The 19,619-nt window shown below is 38.1% G+C and overlaps 1 protein-coding gene across 9 annotated transcripts in view; it reads right to left on the bottom strand.

Annotated features, from left to right (window-relative positions):
- Positions 1–4,566: 4,566 nt before the first annotated feature.
- CCNT2 (cyclin T2) overlaps positions 4,567–19,619 on the bottom strand; it is a 42,442-nt gene continuing 27,389 nt past the window's right edge. For 3 of the 9 annotated variants that reach the window (XM_008998981.4, XM_078327936.1, XM_078327937.1), the window contains 4 exons: positions 19,143–19,188; positions 17,305–17,468; positions 11,461–11,531; positions 4,567–10,640 (listed from right to left, as the gene is read on the bottom strand). In XM_008998981.4, the coding sequence (XP_008997229.1) occupies positions 9,225–10,640; positions 11,461–11,531; positions 17,305–17,468; positions 19,143–19,188 (1,697 nt within the window). In that variant the 3' untranslated portion in view covers positions 4,567–9,224. Of the gene's footprint in view, positions 10,641–11,460; positions 11,532–17,304; positions 17,469–18,823; positions 19,189–19,307; positions 19,498–19,619 lie in introns of those variants that run through there. The other 6 variants (XR_620984.4, XM_002749491.6, XM_054257688.2 and 3 more) reach the window with 6 other exon arrangements.

Consider the following 19,619-nt stretch of genomic DNA (forward strand, 5'->3'; position numbering starts at 1 on the left):
ATGCCAGATATAGGTGATGGGGAGGAAGGCAGCAAACCACACTGCCATGTGTGTACCTATGCAACAATCTTGCATGTTCTTCACGTGTACCCCAAAACCTAAAATGCAATTAAAAAAAAAAAAAGAGAGAGAGATCCAGGATGGCCAATTAGCAGCAGCTCAGGATTGTGGCTCCCAATGAAAGCGCAGAGAGTGAGTGGACACACACTTCCAGATGAATTTTTGTTGCCCATGGACCAGAAGATTCCCAGCAGAGGAGCCCCGCGGGTTGCCAGTGCGACTCTTTTGGCTGGTGCAGCGGTTCTCAGTGCAGAGTATACAGGACTGGGTGCCCTTTTAGTTGGTTTGGAGCTCTGGGAAGGTAGAGTCGCCCATTCATCCGATTGAAGCGGGGACTGAGGTGGGGAGCCAGACCGGGAGATTCCCAGGCAGAAAAAGCGCCATGAATCTCAGTGCCGCTGTTTCAGCCAGCGCAGTGGGTCGCCGCAGGAGAAATTACACAGATTCTGGCACCTTTTCAGCAGGCGACTGGAACGCCAGAGAGAGAGTCAATCATTCAACTAAAAAAAAATAAAAAGAAGAAGAGGCTCTGAGACAGGGAGCCAGGTGATCGGGCTCGGCTGGCCCCACCCCCATAAAAAAACAGCAATTGGAAGTGCTGAAGATTGAGAGTTTCACAGCAAGCACAGCTGAACCCCAGAAGGTCCAGCTCTGTGAGGGAGGGGCATCCGCCCAGGGAAAACTGGGAAACAGAAAAAACTTCATCACCAACAAGCTGGACGTCCACTCAGAGACCCAATCTGAAAGTCAGCAATTACAAGGATGACAGGTGGGTAGATCCACAGGAATGGGAGGAAACCAGCGCAAGGGGGCTGAAAACACCCGAAATCAGGGTGTCACTCTGCCTACAGGGGATCACAGCTCCTCAGCAGGAACGGAATGGGGCCTGATGGAGAATGAGTGTGATGAATTGACAGAATCAGGCTTCAGAAGGTGGATAATAAGAAACTTCTGTGAGCTAAAAGAACATGTTCTTTTTTTTGAGATGGAGTTTCGCTCTTGTTACCCAGGCTGGAGTGCAATGGTGCGATCTCGGCTCACCGCAACCTCCACCTCCTGGGTTCAGGCAATTCTCCTGCCTCAGCCTCCTGAGTAGCTGGGATTACAGGCATGCGCCACCATGCCCAACTAATTTTTTGTATCTTTAGTAGAGACGGGGTTTCACCATGTTGACCAGAATGGTCTCGATTTCTTGACGTCGTGATCCACCTGCCTTGGCCTCCCAAAGTGCTGGGATTACAGGCTTGAGCCACTGTGCCCAGCCAAAAGAACATGTTCTAACCCAATGCAAAGAAACTAAGAACCTTGAAAAAAGATTTGACAAAATGCTAACGAGAATAGACAATTTAGAGAGGAATATGAGTGAATTAACAGAGCTGAAAAACACAATACGAGAACTTCGTGAAGTATGCACAAGTTTTAAAAGTCAAATTGATCACACAGGAGAAAGGATAACAGAGGTTGAAGACCAATTTAATGAAATAAAACGAGAAGACAAGGTTAGAGAAAAAAGGCTAAAAAGGAATGAGCAAATTCTCCAAGAAATATGGGACTATGTGAAAAGACCTAATCTCCGTTTGATAGGTGTACCTGAATACGACAAAGAGAATGAATCCAAGCTGGAAAATATTCTTCAGGATATTATCCAGGAAAACTCTCCCAATCTAGCAAGGCAGGATAATACTCAACTCCAGGTAATACAGAGAACACCACAAAGATATTCCTCAAGTAGAGCAACCCCAAGGCACATAATCATTAGAATCACCAGGGTTGAAATGAAGGAGAAAATACTAAGGGCAGCCAGAGAGAAGGGTCAGGTTACCCACAAAGGGAAGCCCATCAGACTCACAGCAGATCTCTCAGCAGAAACCCTACAAGTCAGAAGAGAGTGGGGTCCAATATTCAACATCCTTAAAGAAAAGAACTTTGAACCCAGAATTTCATATCCAGCCAAACTAAGTTTCATAAGTGAAGAAAAAATAAATATTTTTGCAAACAAGCAAGTACCCAGAGATTTCATCACCACCAGGCCTGCTTTACAAGAGCTTCTGAAAGAAGCATTACACACAGAAAGGAACAACCAGTATCAGCCATTCCAAAAACATACCAAAAGGTAAAGAGCATCACCATAATGAAGAATCTACATCAACTAATGGGCAAAACAGCCAGCTAGCATTAAATGGCAGTATTAAACTCATATATATCAGTATCAATCCTAAATTTAAATGGACTAAATGCCCCAATCAAAAGACAGACTGGCAAATTGGATAAAAAGCCAAAACCCATCGGTGTGCTGCATCCAGATCCATCTTACATGCAAGGATACACAAAGACTCAAAACAAAGGGATGGAGGAAGATTTAGAAACCAAAGAGAGAGAGAGAGAGGAGAGAGAGGAGAGAGGAGAGAGGAGAGGGGAGAGAGAGGAGAGAGAGGAGAGAGGAGAGAGGAGAGAGAGGAAAGAGACAGAGAGAGAGAGAGAGAGAGAGAGGAAATAAAGCAGGAGTTGCAATTCTTGTCTCTGATAAAATAGACTTTAAAGCAACAAAGACCAAAAGAGACAAAGAAGGACATTACATAACGGTAAAAGGATCAATGCAACAAGAGGAGCTAACGATCCTAAATATATACGTACCCAAGTGAGAGACTTTAACACTTCACTGTCAATATTAGACAGATCAACATGACAGAAAATTAACAAGGATATCCAGGTCTTGAACTCAGACCTGGAATAAGTAAACTTAATAAACATTTACAGAACTCTCCACCCCAAATCCACAAAACATACATTTTTCTCAGTATCACATCACACCTATTCTAAAAGTAACCAAAAAATTGGAAGTAAATCACTCCCCAGCAATTGCATAGCATTTCACAGGTTTAAATGAAATATTGGCTGGCTGCTTGTATGTTATTTTCCTCCCTTATTCCTTCCTGGTTCCATTGTTAAGCACATTTATTGGCATAAAAGAGGTTTTTAATACCCATTCTTAGACTGCATTTTAGCCTGGGCAATAGAGCAAGATTCTCATTCTCTCTCCCTCTTTCTCTTCCCCTTTCTATTCTTTTTTTCTTTCTTTCTCTTTTTCTTTTTTCTTCTATTTTTCTTCCTTTTTTTCTTAAAAAAAAAAAAAAGAAAAAGAAAAAAAAATATCCAGGTGTGGTGGCACATGCCTATAGGCCCAGCTACTCAGGAGAAGGCTGGGGTTGGATGATTGCTTGAGCCTGGGAAGCGGAGGCTACAGTAAGCCAAAAATGACGCCACTGCACTCCAGCTTGGGTGAGAGTGAGACCTTGTCTCAAAACATAAAAAGAATTTAAATGGATAATTTCCTCCCAGATAATAATTATTTTTGTGGTTTTTATGGGAGTCATGCAAGAGGTTAGACAAGAAAACCTCATAATAGAAATTAGAATGAACAATTTAAAAGAATTCTGGACACAGTAGGGATTCAGTGTTTTAATATGTTCCAGTTATACATCTGGATTGGCCTTCATCATTCCATCCAGTATTCCAAATCTATCCCTCTACTAGGATTCTCTTTAATGCTATCTATTCTATCTAGCCTTCCTTGACCATCTAAGCCTTACACAACTCTATGAACAGGTACTACTACTAACACTTTGTAAGGAAGAAAATCAAAGCATGAGGTCAAGTAATTCACCTAATGCCATTCTGTTATGAAGTGGTAGGGCTGAGACTAGAACATGGACCATCTGATCCCAAAGCCTGCACTCCTTGATGATACATGAAATTACTTGGATAGAGTCAATTATGCTAGAGATTGTCTCACTTTCCTGCGACTCAAAGTTAATTCCATTTCCAGGTTCATCCATGTCCCTACAACCTGGAAACCATCCTTCTCAGCAAACTGACACAAGAACAGAAAATCAAACACTGCATGTTCTCACTCACAGGTGGTTGTTGAACAATGAGAACACATGGACACAGGGAGGGGAGCATCACACACTGGGGTTTGTCTGGGGGAAATAGGAGACAGTGGGGGGTGGGGAGTTGGGGAGAAATAGCATGGGGAGAAATGCCAGATATAGGTGATGGGGAAGAAAGCAGCAAATCACAATGCCATGTGTGTACCTATGCAACAATCTTGCATGTTCTTCACATGTACTCCAAAACAAAATGCAATAAACAAAGTTAATTCTGTTTTGTTGTTGTTGAGAAAATCTCGCTCTGTCGCCCAGGCTGGAGTACAGTGGAGCGATCTCAGGCTCACTGCAACCTCTGCCTCCTGGGTTCAAGAGATTCTCCTGCCTCAGCCTCCTAAGTAGCTGGGATTACAGGAATGCACCACCACACCCAGCTGATTTTTGTATTTTTAGTAGACAGGGTTTCTCCATGTTGGCCAGGCTAGTCTCCAACTCCTGACCTCAAGTGCTCCACCCACCTCGGCCTCCCAAAGTGCTGGGATTACAGGCATGAGCCCCTACACGCCGCCTGAAATTTACTTCTGATTCACATTAACTTAAGACATGTTAGAGTCTTGGATTTATGTTGAGAATAAACAAATTTTATTAGTTCCTTGTATAGATAAAAGTCAATGACTAATTCATGCCATATACACATATTCCTGTTTCAGATTTTCTATTGGCAAACATCCTATTCAATTGTTGGGAGTTTTGAGTACATTCAGAAAATGAAACCCCACAATCACTGTTTACAACAAATGAATACATAGGAAGTTTTCTAATAAAATGAAGCTGCTTGAAAAAAACATGCATTAAAAATAAGAATGTACTCCTTTTAAGCAATAGGCAAATCAAATTAAACAAACTCCTCAAGTGGCAATGCTTGGGAGTTTTGAGTTTCCACCCCAAACTTGAAAATAAAGGAAATCAGATGGCCCTCAATATTTTGAAATTAATAGATTCCACAGTGAATGTTAAGTTGCCTATATGAGAACAGAATTACTCCTAGCCATTCAATCTTCGAGATATCTTGCTTAATCAACCTACTTAAGGAATCTGTCAGGCAGAATAGTTAAACAGTAAATTACAGAAAGAAGGTGGGGCAGAGGCAAAAACTGGCTGTTTCCAAATTGACACTGCAGAGTTGAAAACGAATGTGTAATATTAGGCCGAAAACAGTTTGAGCTTTTCAGTCCCACTGGCAGGATTTATTAAAGAGATGTTCCAGGGAAACTTAATGATTTTGGCTTCCATATATGTCAGCTTACAGCAATTAGATGGCTCACTTATTTATCAGAATGTGATCCTCAAATTAACACATTAGTATCATAGCTTGGTATCCAAAGCCAGAGAATGTGCTGCTTTTCCAATGCAGAAATCCCTGTCTAAATAAGCCCATCTTGGGGCACATGAGACTAGCACCTATTATCCTGTGAACTAAGTGTGAGATTTGTTGATCCCTCATTTGGGTAGTCACTGAATCCTACTGCCTCCCAAGAAACTCTCTGAGGCAGAAATCAGAAGTAATCAATGATTCTTCCTAACAAGAGCCTCCAAATATTCTCAGCAAAGACATCCTAAAAATCACTTAGCAATTTAAGCAAGTATGCTTTTCATTTGGATAAAAACTGGAAATGGTGTAGTATCTTGAGAGAATTCTCTTCCTAAGATGTTACGTTAAAAAAGTCCCCATGTCTATAGTAGATGCAAAATCTGAAATATCTAATCAACTAAGTGTACTCATGAAGTGCATAATATTCATGCAGATATAAGCAGTGGTTTATTTCTAAGGTTGCTTAAGTAATCCAGGCCAGCAATTTAAATTCTCAAATATAAAAGAAAATGTGCTTGAAATCTTTTAAGGCAAGGGTATCTGATGCTACCGAAAACATTTCATATTGGTTCTTAGAAACAGACCTCAATTAGTCTTTTCTAGTTCAGAGGATAGGCCAAAAAAGTTAGGTATTCTACGTAATACAATCTGTTGCTACAAAGTAATATAAGCAGCCACTCATTCAAGAAACCATACATTATGTTAGAAATTTCCTTTAGGTGACTCTGAATAAGAACTTCAACCAGGACGAATCAGCACACATAGAGGAAGACCAAGGTGCACATTGAACTGTGTTCAAAGAGAACCCCAGGGTTGACAACAGGACTTTTTTTGGTATTTACATACCTGCAACTAAGAAACTGAGGTTTCACCACTAAAGGATGCTACTGCCCGTTTCGTTAAGTAGGCCTCTAAGAATGTTTCAGTGAACAAACACCCCTTTGCTTTGGTCTGAAAATACCATATTTTAAAATAGCTAAGGCAAATATTTAGGGGGGCACAGCTCAATACTGGAAAACTAGCTGGAAGAGGTAGAAGTAAAGCCTTTGCAATGTGCTTTTGTGTAAAAGTAACAAATCTGTGTTCTAGGGAAAACACAACTTAAAAATGACTCACTCTTTTATAGGATGTTTAAAGATAATGCTTTTTAATATTTCAAATATTTTTTTTTAAAATCTCATCAAAAATGTTATCACCTTAACAGTACTTTGCACATGTGGAATTTCATACCTAAATTTGATGATACTATTTTGGTTTATTTATGGCCACTTATAAGAAGACTCACAGTAATAATGTCCATTCATCAGAGTCTTTTTCTTTGGTAGAGCCTAATGGGACCAGGCAGATGAACTGTTATGCAAATAAGATGGATAAAGCAAATCCATGATAGTATGAATTATAAGTTTTTGTTTAATGGAAATGAAACTTAAAACGGATTTCCATATTTATCTCCATCATTATTTTGGAAGCTTAATATCCTGTTCAGGGGTTAAAGAGTTTGAATAGCTCACACAATCCTGTAAAAATGACAATTGGCTGCCCTTTAATAAATAAAGTCATTGTAAAGAATTATTACATTTACAGAGTGAAAAGTGAATACATAGCATTTCATATTCAATTTTGGAAGTACTAATAAGTACTGACCCATAACAATATACACTAGCTATCTGTTTAACTGTCCATCATTAGCACCAATGAAGATTCAAACAAAATTACCTTTATTCCCACATCTCAAAACAATTCTGCAAATTCTTAGTGTTTAACTATAGTCACAGACCTTAAATATTCACATTGTTTTCTATGTCTACTGAAAATAAGTTCACTACTTTTCTGGATAGTCTTTACAAAATCTTATTAAAATTCCTGGTAGTATCACCCCCAATTATACAGTAGCACAACCACCTTATGTAGTTTTTACATGATAGCTCTGTAGAGGTTTCACGTCTAAATTACCAAGAAAACCCTTCCCTCCCTCATCTTGCACTCGGCTTAATTCTATACTAGTCCTTGGATTATGTACCACTGTAAAAGTATAACTGTATCAAAATTACCATGTTTATGGATACAATATTTTGCCATACAGAGCAACAAAGTTACATATAATGACAAAGATTACCAAAGTTATGCAAGACAAAAACAAATGTTAGGACATGCTACCTAGGCACAGTCCCTACACAAAGAGGCTCCTAAGTACCTCAAGTTCAAATAACATTGACAAAATAATGGACAATTATCTTTAAAAATTATAAAGCTACTGGCAAATTAGGTAACTGCTAAATAAAGGTAGAGCACAAGATTAAACTCTAATATTTACAACTACAACACACTTGAGTAAAATTACAATTGTGCACATATTAGTGGCTTTGTAACAAAAATAATTCATACAGAGAAGAAATTAAGTTTTCAGTTCAACAGAGGTTGAATCCAACCCATCTCAAATGTACTCAACAACTCAAAGATTTACCACAGAATAAATTCAAGATTAGCTGACAAACAAGAGCCATATTACTGGTGTTTAAGACAAAATCTAAACAAGTTTTAAAATCTAACGTTTGATCAGAAGTCAGATGACTGTGCAAACTTTACCTCAACAGAAATATACCGAGATGTGCAAACAAATGTAAAACCTCCACTAGTGGTTTGCCTGGGAGGCTGACCTTTTCTTTCTTACAGAGCTTCCTGATAACCATAAAATATAAATACAGGTATAATGCACAGTCAGTGATCTTTTCTTTTTTATTTATTGTTAGAATATAAAAGAATTGAGAGAGAATAGGTTTAATTTGTTTTTATAAGGAAGACTACATTTACCTGAAAAAGAAATATGGCATCACACACAAACACACTTCAGGGAAGGGGTATATTTAAGAATATAGTGTCATTCTGAATGCTAAAGGAAAAGTGATCCCTGTTTAGTGTTAAAATATGTAGTGTAAAATTCTTTAAAGGAAACAACTCACTGTATCTCTACTAGGTTAAGTTATTGTGAATTTAGTTTTCAAATCACAGTAATCCACATAACCATTATTAACAGCTCTGTTTCATAGAACTGCAACAAGCCAACAAACATTTAAATGCACTTCACATCAAGAGTATGTAAACTTTATTTTTTCCTCTTCAAGCCTTCAGAAAGTTAGGGGCTATTTTAGCAGCCAATCTGGTCAGAACCTCTGAAGGCAAAATTTCAGTGCCTCACAGTATAAATGACCATCTGTGGCACTGCATACACATCTGGTAGTGAAGTGTCCCCTATCAGTGGCTTCCAGTAAGGCCTAGAGTTTAAGGTTAACATAAAAAAGTGCCACCTTTGTTTTTGATTAGTGATGGACTCTGACAAGATAAAATAAAGTTATTCTGTATATTGTTATACTTACAAGCAGCTCCAATCCTGAGTATTTATGGTAATATCTAAACATACAAAAATGTATGTACATTTTTCTCCACTTTCTTGTAAACAGTTGTCAGTATACTGTTTTATCCCTTTATCATTGAAACATGCAAATCATACATACAAGTATAAATACACAAAAAACAATTTACACTCATTCAAAAGCCAAGCAACAAAAATAGCTACAATATTCAAATTATAAATAACGAATGCTTGAGGCATCTTATATTCCTAGAAGCAGCCAGCCATTCATCCTAATGTTCTTAGCTGCAATTGTAGAAATACTGAGTTTTGCACCTTCCATGCTTTTACAGTATTTATAACACTATCATATGTGGAGATAAAGACTTGTTTACTATAATCTCTTCTTTTCAGAATGAAGAATAAAGCAGCACTTACAAATATTGAAGCAGTGGCAGCAACGACAGGTGTTGCCACTGCTAGATCAGGAGGAATTTTTCCATTCTAACAATTTTTAAACTAAAAAAGTAAAGGAAAAATTGACCTAAACAAATTATTACATGTTCATTCCTTGGGCACTTAACAGTGAGTCCAGCATGTCGAATGTGTCTTTGTAGTCCATATGCTGGCTGCTTGTACTGTACTCGTGATTGGCATCAGGACCGTTGGTCTCCACTGGCTTCTTGTCCAGTTTCACGAGGGTGCTGAGATGTCCGTAGCCCACCTGGTATGTGACAGGGGGAGGAGGGGGTAAGGGATGGTTAAAAACAGAGTTGTGAGAGGATATATACTGCTTAACAGAGGAGGAAGAACTAGATGAACTACCTGAACTTTTGGAACTTTTGCTCATTTTGGAGTGGTGGTTGTGAGATGCATCATTGACATGCAGCCTCTTCCTGGAAGAGCTGGAGCTAGAGGAAATGCCATCACTGCTCAGGCCAACAGGACTCCTCAGAACAGTGGGTGGTATTCCATCGGCACTGTGTTTACTGCCACCGCTGCTGCTGCCACTATGTGAGTGGGAATGCTTGTGACTGCCGGTATGGTGGCGGTTTGACGGATGCTCCTTGTGCTTCTCCTTATAGTCTCTGCTAATATGTGGGCTTGAATGCTTGCTCTTCCCACTGCCTTCATCGGAAGAGCTGTGTCTTTCTGAAGAGGAAACTTTTATTTTCATTTTTAGTTCTTCTTTACTGGTGCTTTTATCAGTGGGTGGTATTGGAATCCGTAATTTCAGTGATCCACTCTTTTCCTTTTTATCTGCCATGTATTTTTCAGTATTTGCGATGGGTATTTTCATTTTAATGGGAGAAGTTACAGAACTGCTGCTGGCTGCCTGTGACTGCCCTTGTTTGTGCTGCTGTTCTACCTGGGCAGCTATATAATGATCCCTTACATCAAGATCAAGAGTTTCTAGTTTACGCTTTTCTCTATATTTATCTAAAGACATTTTCTGAGGAATTATTCCTGGAGTAGCAGAAATTGGCCCATGGTGTTTACTACTCCCTGCTTTATGAGTATATTCTTGCTTAGAAGAATGATCTGAAATTTTGTCAGGTCTGTGATGTAATCCTGAATGCAGTGATACAGAAGGTCCCTGCTGGAAGTTGATGTACTGGCTGCCAGACAAAGATGTCTCCTGTTTCTGTGAATACATCTGTTCTGTCCTTGCTGAGTCTTGATGTTGAGGCCATTCCTGGTGTGATGACAAACTGTATGAAGTACTTGGCATTCCTGTTGCTAGCAATGACAAATTATCAGATGTATGGCTGTCTTGAACAGAAATATTTCCTGAATTTAGAGGTACTGGAGCAGGGAATGCTGATGTAGATGGTTTCTGAAAACTTGGGTTTGTAGGCACACCAGTGACACTATCTACTAAAATGGAATTCTGGACCAAAGATGAACCAAGAAGTGGTGTCTCTGATACCTGTCCATCTACTTTTGGTTTCTTAGCCGCTGCCTGACAAGCCTATTAAAATAAAACATAGAAGAAGCAGGGTTAATAGCAAAATAACAATGCAAATTGCTTGTCTTATAAAAGTTATATACTAAAAACATTATATATTTAACATATGGAAATAAAATGACCTGGGGTTCATGGTTTTTTTTTTTTTTTTTGAGACGGAGTTTCGCTCTTGTTACCCAGGCTAAAGTGCAATGGTGCAATCTCGGCTCACCGCAACCTCTGCCTCCTGGGTTCAAGCAATTCTCCTGCCTCCCCCTCCTGAGTAGCTGGGATTACAGGCACGCGCCACCATGCCCAGCTAATTTTTTGTATTTTTAGTAGAGATGGGGTTTCACCATGTTGACCAGAATGGTCTTGATCTCTTGACCTCATGATCCACCCACCTTGGCCTCCCAAAGTGCTGGGATTACTGGCTTGAGCCACCGTGCCCGGCCGGTTTTATGTTACCAGTAAATAAATGCCTTATTTAGAGATAGAGAAGGAGACTATAAAAAATTGAAAACACCACCTTTAGAATTAGATTCAAGTCAAATCCTAGCCTAGCACTTGAGAAAGTAATTTAACTTGTCTAGGCTTCAGCTAACCCATTTGTAAAATTAAGAGGATATTTCCGTCATAATCACTGCAAAAAGGTTTTTAAAAATATAACATATTTTTAGCAAAGTCCACTGGACTCTGTAGTTGAATATGTGAATATATGTAACTTGAGATACGTTGAATTATTCAGCAATACTGTAAAGATTAATCACAACAATTCAAAATGTTTAGCTATGTACATGTTGTATAAATGACAGACTGACATTCTGCCTGTCAATCCTCTTACCCTCCAGTTTCGAATCTTCTTCAACCTACTAGGCGTTTTCTCCAATATTTGTAGAAACTCATGTGTTAGCTCTAAAAAGAAAATTTAAATTTAAAACTTAGAAGATGTCTTTAGGATATAAATTTCTCTTTAAGTGGGCAGTATTAAAAAGGAATGCTAGGAGTTCATCTATTTCACTTTTACCCTCCTATTCAACCCTCAGCATATACAGAAGTACATACAACCCTCAACCAGCGTTTTCAAAGCTGAATCCGTTGTAACAATTACCTTCCCCCATGATTTTACTTGCTTAATTAGAATTTCTAGAAAATCTAATAGCATTAAAAATAATTTCTCCCTCCAATAAAAAAATCTTTATTAAGCAAACAACATAGTAATTTTTGTTGCAGGCAAGATCAATGGATTCTTTAAAATTAGTGAACAAAAGTTTGAGGAAAAAGTTATTTGTATAATCCCAACATATCTTCCCCAAGAAATGTATTAATTACATAAAGAAAAAAAATAGTTAACTTTAAAGTACAGAAACCACCTTAAGGATACCATTGTAACCAAGTGATCATGGTTGTCATTACCAGTTACAAGACCTATCAACATATTGTGCCCCTTGATATGATGCACCAAGCAAGACCCAACCTAGTTCTATGGTATTCTTGCTCAAAATGTGTAACTTCAATCTAATAATAAGAAATCATTGGACCCCAACTAAGGAACACTGTATTAAAATAACCACTATTTTTCTAAGTGTCAATGTTATAAAAGACAAGGAAATAATGAAGAACTGTCACAGACTGAGCTGGGCGTGGTGGCTCATGCCTGTAATCCTAGCACTTTGGGAGGCTGAGGTGGGTGGATCACCTGAGGTCAGGAGTTCAAGATCAAGAACTGTCACAGACTGGAGGAGACTTAAAGAGACATGTCAACTAAATGGAACATGGAATCCTAGAACAGGGACAAATACAGAATACCAAATAAAATCTGTGGTTTAGCTTATAGTATTGTACCAATGCTAATTTCCTAGTTTTGATAATCATATATTGTTATGTAAGATGTTAGTACAAGGCGAAGCTAAAGGGTATATAGGCAACTCTGTACTATATTCTATTTTTTTTTGTTAAATAATATAGATGGGGTCTCACTATGTTGACCAGGCTGGTCTCAAACTCCTGGCCTCAAGTGATCCTCCTATCTCGGCCTCCCAAAGTGCTGGAATTACAGGTGAGATTTTTTTCTTGCCTAGGCTTTTTTTTCTTTTTAATAAAAAAAGGAAAATTTCTTCAACTATACTTATACTTCCTAGCAATAACACTACTAATACATTAGCAAACTATCTTGATTGTAATTTTCTATCAATTTTCTTAAAATTTTGATCACAATGAAATAACCTACCTTTCCAAAGTAGTGTGGTTTTGATGAATTATAGTTTTATCCCCCAAAATACTGTCATTGTTACTGGCCACTCAAATATTCATCAGTCAAATAAATTAGAATACTATATAATGCCAATTCAATCTCAATACTGGGGGAATATCTATCAGTAAAGACTACAGATTCACTTTTTATCATTTATGTTTGTTCTGGTATTGATAGTGCAATGGCACGATTTCGGCTCATTGCAACCTCTGCCTCCTGAGCTCAAGCAATTCTTCTGCCTCAGCATCCGGAGTAGCTGGGATTACAGGTGCCTGCCACCATGCCCAGCTAATTTTTCATATTTTTAGTAGAAACGGGGTTTCACCATGTTGGCCAGGCTGGTCTTGAACTCCTGACCTTGTGATCTACCCGCCTCAGCCTCCCAAAGTCCTGGGATTAAAGGCGTGAGCCACTGCACTCAGCAGATTCATTTTTTAATAGCAAGTTTCTTTGTACACTATTCAAAGCCAATGCCAAGATCAGACAAACTATAATTAATCTTTCAAGATGTAATTTCCTTGACAATGTCATGACTATTCCCTGCTAAAGTCTCATGAGCTTTTTCATCCAATTTGCCCAGACCCCTACTTCCTCATTTGAAAAAAAAAAAAAAGACTACTTTTCTACTTTTGGGTCAAACAGTAACAAAACTGTTCTGACTCAATTTCTGTAACAGCTTGGTTGTAAAACATTAAATGCACTTAAAAGTTCCTGGTCCAAAATCCGGTACACAAAATGAAAGTTTTGTTTTTCTTAAGTATCCTATGTATTAAATTTTATAGCAGAACAAAATAATCTGTTCAATAATCCATTAACATAATTAATTAGCTATATGCACAAATATCATGGTATGTGCCTAAAATAGAGGCCCTTCTTTCTCAGAGCTACTGTCTAAGCCAATGTTCTTCTTTTGTGGAACATAGTTATTAAGTGAATTATTTTAGTAAATAAGAATACTAATATCACTTTAGACATCACTCTACAATTCAGATAAATCTTCATGTCTTTTTTTTTAAGACAGGGTTTCCTCTGTTGCCCAGGCTACAGTGCAGTGGCATTATCACAGTCTCAGGTGATCCTCCCACCTCAGCCTCCACAGTAGCTGGGTCTATACGAGTGTGCCACCACACCCGGTGTGTGTATGTGTGTGTGTGTGTTTGTATATTTAGTAAAAACAAGGTTTTGCCATGTTGCTCAGGCTGGGCTCAAACTCCTGTGTTCAAGAGGCGTGACTACACCCGGCCACATCTTCATGTCTTAAATTTCGAGCTACCTTTTTGTGATCTACACAGAAAAAAAGACGCGGTGGCTTACGCCTACAATCCCAAGCACTTTGGGAGGCCGAGGTGGATCACAAGGTCAGGAATTCAAGACTAGCCTGGCTAACATGGTGAAACCCTATGTCAATACAAAAATTATCCAGGTGTGGTGGCAAACACCTGTAATCCCAGCTATTTGGCAGGCTGAGGCAGAGAACTGCTTGAACCCAGGAGGCAGAGGTTGCAATGAGCTGAGATTGTACCGCTGTACTCCAGCCTGGGCAACAGAGCAAGACTCTGTCTCTTTAAAAAAATAAAAAGCTGCTGCAAAACATGCTGAAAGTTTTAATATATCAGGTCTCCAAGATTCCTATTCAACTGCTCTCTAAATTAATAATAAACTTTAGGTTTTTTAGAATGGAAGTGAGGTAGATCCTGCTGTGTCAAAAAACCCTATATAAACCACAACCTAACCTCTGACCTAAAGACAGGATAAAAGGCAGATTACTTTTTTGTAATCTTTTTACTTTAGCACTAGGTGCTAAAGTATAATACTAAGCTATTTTTAACGAAATTTTTAATTAGAAATAATAACAAAAAAAGTTTTTATTTTTTTAATAAAAACTATTTTTATTAAGATTATGCCTACCGGCCGGGCGCAATAACTCATTCCTATAATCCCAGCACTTTGGGAGGCCGAATCAGGTGGATCACAAGGTCAGGAGTTCAAAACTAGTCTGACCAAGATGGTGAAACCCCGCCTCTACTAAAAATACAAAAATTAGCTAGGCATGGTGGCAGGCACCTGCACTGCCAGCTATTCAGGAGGCCAAGACAGAGAATTGCTTGAACTCGGGAGACAGAGGTTGCAGTGAGCTGAGATTGCATTATTGCACTCCAGCCTGGGCAACAGAGCAAGACTCAGTCTCAAAAAAATACAAAAAACAAAAAACAAAGATTATGCCTACCTAATCTTAGTCTGGTGACTATTAAGCTACAACAATGACCTAGATAACCTGATTTTCAAGCTGCAGAACAGATACAAACAATTAAAAAGAAGCACCATTGAGTTTTAGATGTCATTTCAACTCACTGAAGATTTCCTTCTCTCTGGATAAATTCTGGAAAAGCCTCAAATGATTAAAAAAAAATTATAATCATTTGGCAATACAGCATGAGAAGTATATTCTGGGATATTTTTTTCCAGGTGGAGAACAAAACAGAAAATAAAGGGGTGTAACAAAGAAGGATTTCACAAATAAGAATAGGCAAACCATGAATAACTGGCCAAATATGGTTGGTCACCTATTTTTGTCAACAAAGTTTTACTGTAACACAGCCATACCCATTCATTTACAAATTGCCTATGGCTGCTTTCCAGCTGCAATGGTATAGTTGTGCAGCTGCAACAGAGACCTTACAGCCTACAAACTCTAAAATAGTGTTACTCTTTGCAGACCCCTATGTTAAAGAAACATCAAGTGGGCATGGAGGCTAAAACCTGAAATCCCAGCACTTTGGGAGGCTAAGGCAGGTGGACTGTGAAACTCTGTTTACTAAAAATACAAAAATAAGCTGAGCGTGGTCGTACACGCCTGTGGTCTCAGTTCCTCGGGAGGGTGAGGCACAAGAATTGCTTGAACCCAGGAGGAAGAGGTTGAAGTGAGCCCAGATTGCACCACTGCACTCCAGCCTGAGCCTTGGCAACAGAGTGAGACTGTCTCAAGCACACACAACCACCCACCCACCCAGAGTTTAAAAAAAAAAAAAAGAAGTGTTACCTGTTTTCTTTCTGAAATCTACAGTACATAGTTAAAATGCCCTAATCCCAAGAATCTCCCATCTCTGGCCAGCTTCTTTTACTTTTCAACCAGAGGAATTTCTCATCAAAACATCCCCAAAATTCTATGTTCATATTTAACAGAACACATACGTACAATTTTTCCTTGTGTATTCACGTTTAACAATGTAGGCAACAATGGTAATACAGAGAAAGAAACACAATCCCCCCAAAATCCCTTTAGTTTACTGCTTCACAGTTAACACTCAATTTTCAGTCTACACATTTAAAACTCAACAGAATTACTATACATTAAACTGCTATTCTTGTTAGCTTATGGAATTCTAAACCTTATTTATTTTAAGTCCTGAAAAAGCTTTAGATGTCCAGTGGTGGTTAATATATATCCAGGCTATAGCGGAGCACTGCCTTCAAGGCTTATCACAGCCTTGACCTCCTCGACTCAAGCTATCATTCTGTCTCAGCCTACCGAGTAGCAGAGACTACAGGCGAGCACCACCACACCCAGTCCGTTTAAAACATTATTATTTTTTTTTGGTAGAGACTGGGTCTATGTTGCCCAGCCTGGTCTTGTACTCCTGGGCCCAAGTGATCCTCCTGCCTCAGCCTCCCACAGTGCTGGGATTACGGGTACGAGCACAAATTCCAAAATCAATTTTTTTTTTCTTTAGGCTGATGAATTCTTATTTTCATCCTGTTCATTTGACAGTGTATTCGCACCTTCTCTTGTCAATTCTGACAACTGCCAACTTAGATTTCCAAATTGTTAAAATGTAATTATTCTTAAAAATTAAAAAAAAAATGTAATTATTCTTATGTTTTTAGAGACATTACCTTTTGAAATACAAACTAAATATAAAGAGATGTCAGGCTGGGTGCAGTGGCTCACGCCTTTAATCCCAGCACTTTGGGATGCCGAGGCAGGTCAATCTCGAGGTCAGAAGTGAGACCAGCCTGATCAATAATATAGTGAAACCACACCTCTACTAAAAATACAAAATTAGCTGGGTGTGGTGGCACATGCCTGTAATCCCAGCTATTCAGGAGGCTGGGACAGGAGAATTGCTTGAACCCAGGAGGCGGAAACTGCAGTGAGCCAAGACGGTACCACTGCAACCCAGCCTGGACAACGGACTCTATCTCAAGAGATGCCATGATATCTGGAATTAGCATCATAGCACCACTATAACCATGGTGTGTACATGTGTGCGATGAATTGGCCAGAAATGATAACTGTTGATTTAGTTGGGCAATGAACGTATGGAAAATAATTTTTCAAACCTATACAGAGGTAGACAAAACTTTTCCATAAAGACTTTATTTTCTATCAAGTGTACTGATCAGAAAAAAAAAAAAATTATTTTCTCTACTTACCATCTAATAATTCCAGAGTCACTGTAGGATCCACATATTCCCACCAATGCTTTCCATCAGTTGACACAGGAATCTCCCAATTGGACCATTTGCAAGCCAAATGAATGCATACACATGCTATCACTGTTGGTTTGTACTGAAGACAGAAGGTTGTAAGATGCAGACTGTTGCAGAGCAGGTTTGAAAATGGAGAACCATACAAATTCAAGTATGTAAAACAAAGAAAAACATTTACCAGTAAGATTAGAGCCAAATTTAAATTTGATTTTTCTTTAAGTCTAGAGTATAAAACCTTATTTTATTACATTAAAAGCTAAGTTATAAAACTCTAGTACTAAAAAGTCTACATATAACGAACATTCCCCCTCACTTACTCCCGAGTATTTTAATACTCCTATTACTATTTACAGTTTTGTTTTTACACCTAGAATTGAAGTATTTTATAAAAGGAGAGGAGGACAGTATGTTTGCAATAATCACTACTATACAGAAGTATAAAATTATAAATTGTTTGTGGTATTTTTCTTTTGTAATGTCATGGTAAATATGTAAATGTAAAAAAAAAAGACTGTTTCTAAAATTGACAAAGTGATTTCAATATCACAACAATCAGGGATTATCCCATATGATGTGGCTTAATAGGCATTTGCTTTCTCTAGTGAAGCAGAGAGAATTAAACATATATCTGTGTAAACCTATGCCTTGTTTTTTAGCAAAGCCACAAAGAAAACTTACCTTTTGCCAAACAGCTTCAAGGCCCAATGTTATTAAATATGCAAAAATACTACCTTTCTCCTTCCACCATACACCAAATATGGGGCATGTAATATGTGTCACAGCTAGCCTTTTCTAATCAAAGTTTTAAATTTAGGTCTTTTTATGTTGTTGTTCAGAATTACTGGGGATAGAGATTAAATCCCAACAACATATATTTGAGAAAATATAGCAATATTTGCCAATCTCAAATTGTAAATTAAACTTAGTGTCACAAGAAATTAGGGACCATACAAGGTGGTTTGGTCCCTTCTCCCCAATGACCCACTCAAAAAAACAAAACCAAAAACAAAACACACACACACACACACACACACACACACAAAACAAAAAAACAAAAAACAAATTTAAATCATTAATACAATAAATCTAGAACAGAACTGTATGTTAAAGCCTCCTTAAAACTATTCTTCCAGTTCAGTTTCAATGATGGAAATGTTATCTGAGCAGCCATAAACATATACCATTTTTTACTCTATGTAAACTGAAAAGGAAGGTTTTTTTTTTGTTGTTGTTTTTGTCAAAAAAGAAAAAAATGTGTTTATGCAAATCCAGGCATGGATAGGACTTGACTACTTTTAATTTGCTACTAGTGGGTATTATCTGGAAAAAAATTTCAAATTACATAAGTTTTATTTATTAAAAAGACTTTAATGAGTATTTTAAAGTTAAGACTGGATCAATGTGAAATTTTAAAAACTGTCATTTAACTATAATTGTAAACTAGAAATAGCTTTATACTTACCAAGTTGCTCGAATTTCTACGTTAAGTTTAGCTCTTTGTAATCTTTAGCTGCTATTCAGGCTACCAATTTTAGACTTATGCACTCACAAATCGAGAATATGTCATCAGAAAGCACCACTACACTTCACATTGTGCATTTAACCCCTCTGTGCCCAAAGTCCCTTGTACAATACACCGCAAAGCAAACAGGAAGGTACCACCACAGTAGATGGTCCAGTCTCCTGTTGCAACAAGGGTAAGAGACACATTGAGGGGGCCCTGCATTAAAGGAAGCTATAGTGTGCTACAACAGTGCAACAAAGAGGGTCAGGATAACAACCTGTTGGTAGCCATGAAATAGGATGTCTGTGCCAAATCCTTGCTTGCTGTAAGAAAAGAAAAAAAAACGAAGACAATACTATCAGCTTTAACGTGCCACCATCAAAAAGTTCTCAACACAACAAAAACTTCAAAGATTTGTACACAAAAAGTAAATTTTACTTACTACTTACAAATATCACAAGAGCGCCATCATTTTCTATACTACTGAAAATCTTCAACAACATTCACTCAAATGTTTCTTGCTATCCCCCAAAGATCTGAGAAACAAGCCGATTTGCTTTTAGCTAGCCAGTTACAAGGGCTAAACTTGTTACTAAGTTAAGCATCTAGTCAGCTAAAAGTTGCAATAAAGCATTCTCCTGGATTTAAAAAAAAAGAAGAAGAAGAAGAAAAGATTTTGAAGTCTAATACAAAATACAAAGAGTTTGCCTGCCAGACTTAATCCTCATATTTAAATTGGCTTAAATACTTCCAT

Source organism: Callithrix jacchus, chromosome 6 (genome assembly GCF_049354715.1).
Source record: "Callithrix jacchus isolate 240 chromosome 6, calJac240_pri, whole genome shotgun sequence".
Lineage (NCBI taxonomy): Eukaryota > Metazoa > Chordata > Mammalia > Primates > Cebidae > Callithrix > Callithrix jacchus.